This window comes from Apteryx mantelli, chromosome 34 (genome assembly GCF_036417845.1).
Source record: "Apteryx mantelli isolate bAptMan1 chromosome 34, bAptMan1.hap1, whole genome shotgun sequence".
NCBI classification, from domain to species: Eukaryota; Metazoa; Chordata; class Aves; order Apterygiformes; family Apterygidae; genus Apteryx; species Apteryx mantelli.
Window position 1 is genome coordinate 2,258,460 of NC_090011.1, and position 11,136 is coordinate 2,269,595.

Here is an 11,136-nt window from a genome sequence, read left to right on the forward strand (position 1 = left end):
GGGGGGAAGGAGCTGGGGGGGGGCGGCAACGAGAGGCGCGTGGGACCGGCCGCAGCCACCGGGCCATGGGGGACCCCGAGGTACCGGGGCCGGGGGGGCTCGGGGGAGGGGGGGGCGCTTTAATGGTTTTTTTTGGGGGGGGGGAAATGTCTTTAAAAGGAGTCACGAGATCTTTAAAGGGGGGCGTGGCGCGGATTTCGGGGGTGCTTTGATGGATGGTTGCTTAAAAGGGGAGCGGGGTGCGGGAGGGGTCTTTAAAGAAGTATCGATGGGGGGGGCTTTAAGAAGAGACAGACTGACTCCTTTAAGGCTTTTTTTTCTGGGGGGGGGGGGACTGATTTAATACGAGAGGGGGCGCGGCTCCTTTAAGAGGTCGTCGGGGGGGGGCGTGTCTCTTCAGCGCTGCATGGGGCGGCCCTTTTAAAGGGTTTTGGAGAAGGAGGCATTTAATATGAAGGGTGTGCGGCTCCTTTAAGAAGCCGCGTTGAGGGGCTCCCTGCAACACGGGACGGTGCGGCCCCTTTAAGAGGTTGTGGGCGTGGCGTGGCCTCTTTAAAGGGTTTGAGAGGGTGGGGCCCACTTAACATGGGGCGCGGCGCCTTTACGAGGCCTCTAGAGCAAGCAGTGGGCCACCCTTGTGGCAACCCCGTGCGGGGGCAGTACCCCTTTAAGGGGCACTTTCCCATCATCCTCCGGGGAGGCGGGAAACGAGGGTTTAAAAGGGGGGCGTGGCCGCCTAAAAGGGGCGGAGCCCCGCCAGCCCTCGCGCGGGGGACGGAGGGAAGGGTGGAGCCTTGCGGCGCGGGGCCCCGCCCCTCCTGGAGGACCGTCCCATAGTGCCCCGCGGCGCGCGTGCGCGGTGTGCGTGTGCGTTGGCTCCCAGAAGCCTGCGCGGCGGCGGCGGCGGGAAGGGGCTCAAAATGGCGGCGGGGGAGCGGGACGGCGGCGCCGCGCGCTCCGCGGGGCCCCCTCGGAGCCCCCCGGAGCCTCCGCTGTGCCCGGGGGGGGGCGGTGAGAGTCCTCCGTGACCCCCCCGGCCCCCCTTGATGCCGCCGTTGCTCCCCCCAGACCGCCCCGGAGCCGCCGCCGCTGGTGCTGGCGTTGCAGCGCGGCCGGGTGCTGGTGTGGGGGGCGGCGGCGGCGCGGGCGCTGCGGGAGCGGCACCGCGTCTCGGGGGTGCTGGTGGGGACCCCCCCGCGGCGCGGCGGCGCCCGCGGCCCCCGCCTGCCCCTGCAGCTGCTGCCGGAGGAAGCCCGGCTGCTGGCCGAGACCGGCGCCGCCGTCCTCGTGCCCCCCCCGGACCCCGGCGAGGGGCCCCCCCCGGTAAGGGGCGGGGCGGGGGCTATGGGGCACCAAGGGGGCCCTGAGGGAGGTGGGGGGCTCTGACGTGTCACGGGAAGCGATAAGGGAGTGTAGGCGCAATGGGGGGGCTGTGGGGCAACCATGGGGCAGTGGGAGGGCGCGGGGGGGGGCTGCAGGGCGTCAAGGAGGCATTAAAGGCTTTGGGGGAGCAACAGGGGTTGGGGGGAGCTGTGGGGCATCGGGGGGGCTGATGGGGGCAAGTGGAGCTGGGGAGGGGGGGGCTGTCCTGCCCCACAGCATGGTGTGGGGGGGAGGATCCCATGGGGCTGCAGTGTTGTTCTATGGGGTGTGGGGATAGCGGGGGGGGCTGCTGTGTGGTGGGGCAGATCTGTGGGGCAGGAGCCACGTGCAGGGCTGTGGGGCAGCGCTGTGGGGCAGGATCCATAGGCAGAGCACAGAGCAGGCTATAGGGCAGGGATGTAGGGCAAAGCCGTGGGGCAGAACTGGGCCTAGGCAGCGGGGCAGGATGAGGGTGGGCTGTGGGGCGGCCGTGGGGCAGCTGTGGGGCAGCGCTACCCCCCGCAGGCGGCGGAGGCCGCGCGCTACGCGGCTGAGCTGGCCCGGAGCTTCGCGGAGCAGCAGGAAGCGGCCGAGGGGCAGCGGCAGGCCCAGCTCCAGTGCCTGCCCCCCAACCAGCGCCCCACAGGTGGGGGGGGGGCGGAGGGGACTGGGTGCTGTGGGGCTGGGGGGAGGGGGGTGCTGTGGGGCTGGTGTTGTGGGGCTCTGTGCTCAGGAGTTTGGGTGCTGTGGGGAGCGTTATGGGGCTGGGGGGGGGGGTGCTATTGGGTTGGGTGCCATGGGGCTGGGGTAGGGGGCAGCTATGGGGCTGGCAGAGGGACTGTGGGGAAGATATCAGGGTGTCTGGGGGTGCCATGGGGCTGGGTGCTGGGTGGGGGAGCTGTGGGGCTGGGGGAGGAGCTATGGGGCAGATATCAGGGTGTCCATGTGCGCTATGGGGCTGGGTGGTGCAGCAGGGCAGTATCATGGGGGGGATGCTATGGGGCTGGGGGCTATAGGGTGAGGGGGGTGCTATGGGGCTGACGTAGGGGTGGCTGTGGGGGCTTTGGGGCTGGGTGCCATGGGGCTGGGTGCTGGCTGGGGGAGCTGTGGGCCTGGGAGGTGCTGTGGGGCAGGGTGTTGGGGGAGCTATGGGGCTGGGTGCTGTGGGGCTGGGTGCTATGGGGCTGGGTGGGCACCGTGGGGCTGGTTCCTGGGGGAGCTATGGGGCTGGGTGCCGTGGGGCTGGGTGCTGGGGGGGAGCTATGGGCTTGGGCGGGCGCCGTGGGGCTGGGCGGGCGCCGTGGGGCGCCCCACACGCCGCTCCCCGCCCCGCAGGCGCCCCCGCCGCGGCGCTGCCCCCCCGGGCGCTGCTGGTGCAGCTCCCCACGGCGCGGGGGGCCCCCCCGGCGCCGCCCCCCGGCCCCCCGGACTGGGGCCGCCCCGCGCCCCACTGGCCCCACGGCGGCCGCCCCCGGCACGAGCGCCGCTACCGCGTCTACCGCGACCTCTGGGCCCGCGGCTTCCACCTCACCGGCGGCGCCAAGTTCGGCGGCGACTTCCTCGTCTACCCCGGTGAGCCGCCGGGGGGCGGGGAGGGGGCAGGCTGCCGTGGGGCGGGAGGGGGGCAGGCTGCCGTGGGGCAGGGAGGGGGCAGGTCGCCGGGGGGCGGGGAAGGAAGGGGGCGGCCGTGGGGCGGGGAAGGAAGGGGGCTGCTGTGGGGCAGGGAGGGGAACAGGTTGTTGTGGGGCGGGGGGGGGGTGGGCTGCTGTGGGGCAGAAGGGGGTGCCATGGGACAGGGAAGGAAGGGGGCTGCTGTGGGGTGGGAGGGGGCAGGTCACCGTGGGGCAGGAGGGGGCTGCTGCCGTGGGGCAGGAAATGAAGGGGGTGGCTGTGGGGCAGGAGGGGGCAGGTCGCCGTGGGGTGGGGAGGGTGCCATGGGGCAGGGAAGGAAGAGGGCTGCTGTGGGGCAGGGAGGGGGACAGGTTGCTGTGGGGCAGGGAGGGAGGAGTGGGCCGCTGTGGGGCAGAAGGGGGTGCCATGGGGCAGGGAAGGAAGGGAGCGGCTGTGCGGCAGGAGGGGAGTGGGCTGCCGTGGGGCAGGGATGTGTGGGGTGGGCTAACAGGCAGGGGGAGATGAAGGGAGACGGGAGGATGTGGGGCGGGAGCAGCTGAAGGGCGTCAGGGTGATGGGGGGCAGCAGCGCGTGGGGCAGAAGACGCCGCTGTGGGGCAGGGGGAGGCAGGATGCTGGGGGGCAGGAGGAGGTGGGGGGGGCAGGACGTGGGGGGGGAGTGGTTCTGTTGGGGGGCGGCCGTGGGGCGCTGGGGGGCAGAGGGGGCTGTAGGGGAGGCCCTGGGGCAGTATGGGGTGTCTGTGGGGCGGGGGGGGCCGGGGGGCAGTTGGGGGGCGCTAGGGGGCAGCCTCGACCCCCCCCAGGCCCCCCGGAGCGGTTCCACGCGGCGGCCGTGGGAAGGGGGCAGTAGGGTGCTATGGGGCGGCTGTAGGGCAGGGAGGGGCGCTATGGGGCAGCCGTGGGGTGCCGTGGGGCAGAGCTGACCCCCCCCCGCCCCCCCCCCAGAGCGGTTCCACGCGGCGGCCGTGGGAAGGGGGCAGTAGGGTGCTATGGGGCGGCTGTAGGGCAGGGAGGGGCGCTGTGGGGCAGCCGTGGGGCAGAGCTGACCCCCCCCGCCCCCCCCAGGCCCCCCGGAGCGGTTCCACGCGGCGGCCGTGGGAAGGGGGCAGTAGGGTGCTATGGGGCGGCTGTAGAGCAGGGAGGGGCGCTATGGGGCAGCCGTGGGGTGCCGTGGGGCAGAGCTGACCCCCCCCCCCGCCCCCCCCCAGAGCGGTTCCACGCGGCGGCCGTGGGAAGGGGGCAGTAGGGTGCTATGGGGCGGCTGTAGGGCAGGGAGGGGCGCTATGGGGCAGCCGTGGGGCAGAGCTGACCCCCCCCGCCCCCCCCAGGCCCCCCGGAGCGGTTCCACGCGGCGGCCGTGGCCCTGTGCCCCCCCCCGGGGGCCCCCCTGGCGCTGGGGGCCCTGGTGGCGGCCGCCCGGCTCGGCACCCACGTGCGCAAGACGCTGCTGCTGTGCGCCGCCCCCGCGGGGGGGGCCCCGGCCTACACCTCCCTGCAGTGGGGCCCGCCCTGACCCACGGCGACACCGACCCACGGCGACCCACGGAGGCACCGCGACCCACAGCACTCACGCGTGCAGGACGCTGCTGCTCTGTGCCACCCCCGCGGGGGGGGGGGGGGGGGGGAGCCTGCACCTCCCTGCAATGGGGCCTCTCCTGACCCACAGCCCCGACCCACAGCGACACCGACCCACAGTGACCCACAGCACTCACATGTGCAGGACGCTGCTGCTCTGCACCACCCTCGACTTCCCCCCCCTCCCCCCGCAGTAGGGCCCGCCCTGACCCACAGCAGCTCTGGACCTGCAGCACCGTGACCCACGGCGGCCCTGACCCACGGCGACCTGACACACTCGATGGGGGGTTGTTGTCACCTACAGCCCCCTCCAGTATGTGTGTGGGGTGTGTGTGTGTGTCTGCCTTGACCCACGGGGGGCCCCCCCCCCCCCCCCAACATCTGGACCCACAGTGCTATAACGCACAGCACATCCTGCCCCCCCCCCCACCAGGCCCAGCCTGCACTGCCAGGGCCCCACAGCCATGGGGCAGCTCCCCCCCCCCCAAGCTATGGGGCAGGAACTGGAACCCCCCCAGTTTCATCTCTTCTTTTTAATAAAAACTTTACTGAGACAAAAACAAATTGGGGGGGGGGGTCAGTGCCCCCCCCATGGGAAACCCCATCACTTTGGGGGGGGTCACCGCGAGCAACCAACTGCCCCTTGGGGAGCAGGAGGCCTGTGCCCCCAACACCCTCCCGGGGGGGGGGGGGGGTCACACCCCATTGACCCCCCCCAAGGGGATGGACCAGCCCATCTGGACTGGAGGGGGGGGTTGGGCACCCCCAATTCCACCCCCCAATAGCAGCCATTTGTGGGGGGGGGGAAGAGAAACCCCCTGATACCCCCCCCCCCCAAAAACAGGGGAGGTGTGTCCAGCCATGGAGGGCCTCAATGGAGGGGAATCCCCACCCCAGAGCCCCCATTTGGGGCCCCCCCATGCTCCCCCCCCAGCCCCTCAGACGCTGATGGTGCGGAAGACGGTGAAGCCGGAGAGCGCGGTGGTGAGCAGCAGCCCGGGGCACTGCGGGTGCCAGTGCAGCTCCTTGAGCTCCGTCTCGCCCTGGTGCACGAAGAGCAGCTGCGGGGGCAGCGCCGCCAGCGCCGCCGCGTCCTCCTTGTCCTCGTCACCGTCACCGTCGTCCCCCCCGGCGGCCTCGGGGTCCCGCTCCACCGCCAGGTCCCACTGCGTCACCTGGTTGTCGGCGCCCGCCGCTGCCAGCACCCCGCTCTCCGTGGGGTGCCACTCCACCGAGGTGATGGGCCCCGAGTGCTGCTTGAAGGTGGCCACGCTGGAGCCCGTCTGGGGGGCGAGGGAGCAGGGGGGGCGTCAGTGGGGCTCTGTGGGGCTGGGGGGGGTCCTATGGGGCTCAAAGGGGGCCCTGTGTGTGGGGGTGTCTCTGTGGGGCCATGGGGGCAGGGAGGTGCCTCACTGTGCTCTGGGGGGGGCCCATGGGGAGGGGCTCTGTGGGGCAGGGCTGCCGCTGTGGGGCAGCCATAGGGCCAGACCCACCTCCATGGGGCACCGCGGGGCAGCCGGACACACCCGGAAGAGGTTGGAGGTTCCAGAGGCGCAGGGCGCCGTGGGGCAGCAGGGAGGAGTCCGTGGGGTGGCCGTGGGGCAGCTGGACCCATGGGGGGAGCTCCGTGGGGCAGGGGGACGCACCCGGAAGAGGCGGAGGTCCCAGAGGCGCAGGGCGCCGTCGTCGCCGCCGCTGACCACGAAGGGGTCGTGGCGGCTCCAGCTGATGACGTTGACGTCGACGGCGGCGCCGTGGGCCGCGGCGGCCGTGAGCATGCAGGAGCGGCCTGGCGGCGCCCGCACGTCCCACACGCGCAGCGAGGCGTCCGCCGAGCACGAGCAGAACACCTGCGGGGCGGGGACACGGGGGGGGGGGACACGGGGACACCGGGGATAGGGACATGGGGGGGGGACACGGGGACACGCAAGGGATTGGGACACGGCAGGGAGGAAATGCAGAGGGAAACCAGGGATGAGGATGTGGGGAGGAACATGGGGGGCGGGGGGGGAGACCAGAGACAGGTACATGGTAGGGGGGGACATGGGGGGGGATGACAGGGACATGGAGGACAAGGACACGGGGACACCAGGGATGGGGACACAGGGGACATGGGGGGGTGACACAAGAAATGGGGGGGACGCAGGAGGAATGTGAGAAGAGGGAACAAAACGGGACGTGAGAAATGAGACAGAAAACAAGAGGGACCGAGGGGAGACGAGGGACAAGGACACGAGAGGCCACCAGGGATGGGGACACATGAAGGACACGGGGGGACACAAGGGATGGGGACACACGGACACAGGGGACACAGGAGGGACACAAGAGACAAGGACATGTGGACACAGGAGCCGCAAGAAGGGTTGTAAGAGATGGGATGCAACAGGGGACACAAGATCACGTGAGCCACGGCCCAGGAGCCCCCATCTGCCCCCCAGCCGCCCCCAGCCCCACGGCCGCCCCCCACGGCGCCCCCAGCCCCACGGCCGCCCCACAGCCACGGCCACCCCCAGCCCCACGGCCGCCCCCCGGCCGCCCCGCGCACCGAGGGCTCGTTGGGCGACCACTGCAGATCCTCCACGGAGGCCGCGTGGCCCCGCAGCGGCCGCTGGTCCACGGCCCAGGAGCCTCCGTCCCGCGGCTCCCACAGGTGGATGCGGCTCCGGCAGTCGCCCGACAGCAGCCGGCCTGGGGGGGGGGCAAAGGGGGAGGGAAGTGACCCACAGCGCAGCCCCCCAACCCCCCCTCCAGCCCCCCCGGGGGCCCCACAGCCCCCTAACGCCCCCCCCCCCAGCATTCCACTGCCCCCCAACCCTCCCCACAGCCCCCCCCGGTGCCCCATAGCACCCCCACAACCCCCCCAGCACCCCAAAAGCTCCCCAATCTCTCCCCCAGGCCCCTTGTTTGCCCCACAGAGCCCTGAACACCCATAGAACCCTCCCGATGGCACCCTTGGGTGCCCCCCAGCTCCCTCATCACCCCCCCCAGCACCCCCCAAGCTCCTCCCCCAGCCCCCCAACCCCCCCCATAGCCCCCCAACAGCCCCCTTGGGTGCCCCACAACACCCCCACAGTAGCCTTAGGTGCCCCATAGGCCCCCCCAGGCCCCTTGTTTGCCCCACAGAGCCCCAAACCCCCACAGCACCCCCCCGACAGCACCCTCAGGTGCCCCCCAGCTCCCTCATCACCCCCCAGCAGCCCCCCAAGTCGCCCCCCGGGGCGCTGACCGGGGACGGTGGGGGACCAGTCGAGCGCGAAGCCCTCGGCCATGTGGCCGGCGAAGGCGAAGAGCGGGGCGAGGGGGGGCTGCTGCCGCGGGGGGGGGGCGCCCCCGGGCCGGGGCTGCGCCAGCGTCGCCAGCGGCCGCCGCAGGTCGAACAGCTCCACCTGCCCCTTCTCCGACCAGGCCGCCGCCACCGGCGCCTCCCCCAGCTCCGTCGCCTGCGGGGACGCGGCACCGTCGCCCACGGCGGGGGTACAGGGAGGCTGGGGGGGTACGGGGGGCACGAGGGGGAAATAGGGGTCCCGGGGGGGATATGGGGGCCCAGGGCAGGGGTATGGGGGGGTTGGGGGGAAATAGGGGTCCCGGGGGGAAATAGGAGTCCCGGGGGGGGATATGGGGGGGCCTGGGGGCCCCGTGGCAGGGGTACAGGGGGGCTGGGGGGGAAATAGGGGTCCCAGGGGGGATACAGGGGTCTGGTGGGGGGGGAGAGGGGAACACAAGACCATCCCAAAGGGTCCTAGGGCAGATATGGGGGCCCGGGGGGGGAATAGGGGGGTCCAGGGGGGACACAAGACCGTCCCAAGGGGTCCCAAGGGGGATGCGGGAGGCCTGGGGGGGAGATTTGGGGGTCTTGGGTGGGATGGGGGGGGGCCAGGGGACAGAAAACTGTTGCCAAGGGGGTCCTGGGGCAGATGTGGGGGTCCTGGGGGGGATATTGGGGGCTGGGGGGACACAAGACCCTCACCCAGGGGGTCCTGGGGCGGATACGGTGCTTGTAGGGGGGGTACAGGGCTCCTGAGGGGGAGATTTGGGGTCCTGGGTGGGATTGGGGGGGCCCACGGGACACAAGACCACTGGCAAAGGGGTCCTGGGGGGGAAATGGGGGTCGGGGGGGGGATATGGGGGTCCAGGAGACGCTGGGCAGCCCCCGAGGGGGCCACAGGGCCACCCCACGGGGTATTTGGGGGGGGTCCGGGGCTACAGAGCCCCCCCCAGAGGCCCCAAGGGGGCTCTGAGGGGACGCGGGGGGGGATATGAAGGGTCCTGGGGGGCAAAAGGGGCTCACGGGGGGGCTGGGAGAGAGGGGGGGGTCCTGGGGGGGATATGGGGCAGATAGAGGGGAGTCTCCTGGAGGCCCTGGGGGGAATTGGGGGTCGCGGGGGGGCCGCACCCGGACGCGGTTGATGCCGCCGTAGTGGGGCACCATGGCGAGGTGGAGCTGGGGCTGCGTCGCCTCGTCCTCATCCTCCTCGTCCTCGTCCTCCTCGTCGCTGCTGGAGCTGCCGCCGCCCCGGCGGGTCCCGTGCAGGTTCAGCATCTTCATCACCAGCAGCCTGGGGGGGGAGCGGGGGGGGGCAGCACTGAGGGGCTGCCCCACGGCGCGGGGGGACCCCGTGGGGCGCCGTGGAGCAGCTGTGGGGAGCCCCGTGGGGTGCTGCTGTGCAGCCATGGGGGGCCTGTGGGGTGCAGGGGGGGCTGTGGGGCACCATAAGGTGCAGGGGGGGCCCGTGGGGACCTGCCGGGCAGCTGTGGGGCGCTGTCGGTTGCCATGGGGCGCGGGGGGAGCCCGTGGGGCGTCCGTGGGGCACTGCAGGGACCCCATGGGGCACCGCGGGGTGCACGGGGAGCCCTGGGGCGCCTGTGAGGCACCATAGGGACTCTGTGGGGCAGCCACGGGGTGCGGGGGAGCCTGTGGGTGCCGTGGGGCACCTGTGAGGCACTGCAGGGAGACTGTGGGGCAGCCGTGGGGTGCAAGGGCAGCCCGTGGGGCACCCTGGGACCCCGTGAGCACCGTGGGGCAGCCGTGGGGAGCAGGGGGAGCCCATAGGGCGCCTGTGGGGTGCAGGGAGGAGCCGCGGGGCACCGAGGGGAGCCCGTAGGGCAGCTATAGGGCACCATGGGACGCCATGGGGCACTGGGGGGAGCCTATAGGGCACTATAGGGACCCCGTGAGCACCGTGGGGCAGCCGTGGGGCGCGGGGGGAGCCCGTGGGGCAGCGGGGCGTCGCCGTGGGGCACCGGGGGGGGGGGCCGCCGCGGGGCCTCACCGGTTGGCCTGGGCGGTCTCGGCCTGGGTCCCGGCGCAGAGCAGCAGCGAGAGCGGCGGCTCCACGCGGCCTTCGCCCAGGTCGTCGCGCAGCACCGCGAAGCTGAGGCAGGGCGCGCCTTGGGGGGGGGGGGCGGGGGTCAGACCCACCGGGAGGCGGCGGCGGCCCCATCCCCGTCCCCCCCGGCCGCGGTACCGGTGCCGGCGCGGTGGTAGAGCACGTAGGCCTCCTCGTCCATGACAAGCTCCTCGCCGGGGGCGGGCGGGGGGCCGCGGCCCGGCACGTAGACGCGTCCCGGGGCCTCCTCCGCCTCCCGCCGCGCTCCGCCGCGCCGCCGCCGCGCCGCCGCCATCTTGGCCCCTCGCGCTCGCCTCGCTACGCACTTCCGGCCGTCGCCGCTCGGCCCCGCCCCGCGTCTCTACGCGCTTCCGGCCGGCGTCGCCGCTCGGCCCCGCCCCGCCCCGTGCCAACGTCACCGCCCGGCCCCGCCCCCCTGTGCCGCCATCTTGGCCGGGGGGCCGCTCGCCCGTCGCTATGGCGACGGGAAAATGGCTGCCTCTTCCCTCACCCCCTCCCTCGACGGGCCGCCTGGAGACGGCTAACGAGGGGCGGTGACGTCACCTCCCGCGTGGTGACGTCATCAGTGCCGCGGGGGAAGGGGTGCAGGGGGGCCCCCCTCCCCCTCCCTCCGGATCCTTCCTTTCTCCTCCTTCTCCATCTTCTTCCCTCTTCCATCTCCCTTCTCCTCCCCCCGCCAGGCCCAGCCCCCCCGTCCCCCCTCTCCCGGACGCCTGGGCCCCCCCGGCCCCCCCCCCCGGCGCAGGCGGCGAGGCCGAGGCCGCCGCGGGACTACAAAAGCTGTTTATTCCGGGGCGCCGCCGTGGCAGGTGGCAGCGGGGGACACGGGGGGGACACGGGGGGTTGGCAGGGACAGAGGCCATGGCAGGGGACACGGGGCAGTGACAAGGGGGTGGCTGGGGCCCCAGGGGTGGCCGGGGGCTGCGGCGGGTCGCAGGGGCACACAGTGGCAGGGGGACACAGGAGGTGGCACAGGGCCATGGGGCCGGTGGCAGGGGGCCGTGGTTGTGGCAGGGAGCCATGGGGACAGTGGCAGGGGGTGGCAGGGGACCACGGGGACAGTGGCAGGGGGCCGGTGGCGGTGGCAGGGAGCCGTGGGGATGGTGGCAGGGGGCCGTGGCTGTGGCAGGGGGCCGTGGGGACAGTGGCAGGGGGCCGGTGGCGGTGGCCGCCCCGGGATCACAGTTGCGCTTGCGCGGTGGCCGCGGTCACTCACAGTT

General features: G+C 73.1%; 2 protein-coding genes across 2 annotated transcripts; one reads left to right on the forward strand and one right to left on the reverse strand.

The window, feature by feature from the left end:
• The first annotated feature begins 14 nt into the window (after positions 1–14).
• Positions 15–4,876, forward strand: TSEN34 (tRNA splicing endonuclease subunit 34). Its single transcript, XM_067314306.1, has 5 exons — positions 15–80; positions 1,069–1,323; positions 1,888–2,008; positions 2,698–2,934; positions 4,322–4,876. Exons 1-5 carry the CDS (start codon positions 66–68, stop codon positions 4,504–4,506), a joined length of 813 nt encoding a protein of 270 aa, XP_067170407.1. The 5' UTR covers positions 15–65; the 3' UTR covers positions 4,507–4,876.
• Positions 4,877–5,482: 606 nt separating this feature from the next.
• GRWD1 (glutamate rich WD repeat containing 1) lies at positions 5,483–10,202 on the reverse strand. The gene is made up of 7 exons (XM_067314304.1): positions 10,034–10,202; positions 9,839–9,956; positions 8,962–9,124; positions 7,795–8,008; positions 7,114–7,256; positions 6,215–6,418; positions 5,483–5,851 (listed from the first exon to the last, which is right to left on the reverse strand). Exons 1-7 carry the CDS (start codon positions 10,188–10,190, stop codon positions 5,507–5,509), a joined length of 1,344 nt encoding a protein of 447 aa, XP_067170405.1. The 5' UTR covers positions 10,191–10,202; the 3' UTR covers positions 5,483–5,506.
• Positions 10,203–11,136: the final 934 nt, after the last annotated feature.

What these genes read in the sequence shown, in the direction of transcription:
- TSEN34 (XM_067314306.1), top strand. An exon ending in CCGGCGAGGGGCCCCCCCCG is followed by an intron (nt 1,324 to 1,887) that starts GTAAGGGGCGGG and finishes TACCCCCCGCAG; the next exon opens with GCGGCGGAGGCCGCGCGCTA. An exon ending in CCCCAACCAGCGCCCCACAG is followed by an intron (nt 2,009 to 2,697) that starts GTGGGGGGGGGG and finishes CCCGCCCCGCAG; the next exon opens with GCGCCCCCGCCGCGGCGCTG.
- GRWD1 (XM_067314304.1), bottom strand. Translation starts at nt 10,190, where the DNA reads ATGGCGGCGGCGCGGCGGCGGCGCGGCGGAGCGCGGCGGGAGGCGGAG. An exon ending in CTACCACCGCGCCGGCACCG is followed by an intron (nt 9,957 to 10,033) that starts GTACCGCGGCCG and finishes CCCCCCCCCAAG; the next exon opens with GCGCGCCCTGCCTCAGCTTC. An exon ending in GGGACCTCCGCCTCTTCCGG is followed by an intron (nt 5,852 to 6,214) that starts GTGCGTCCCCCT and finishes CTCGCCCCCCAG; the next exon opens with ACGGGCTCCAGCGTGGCCAC.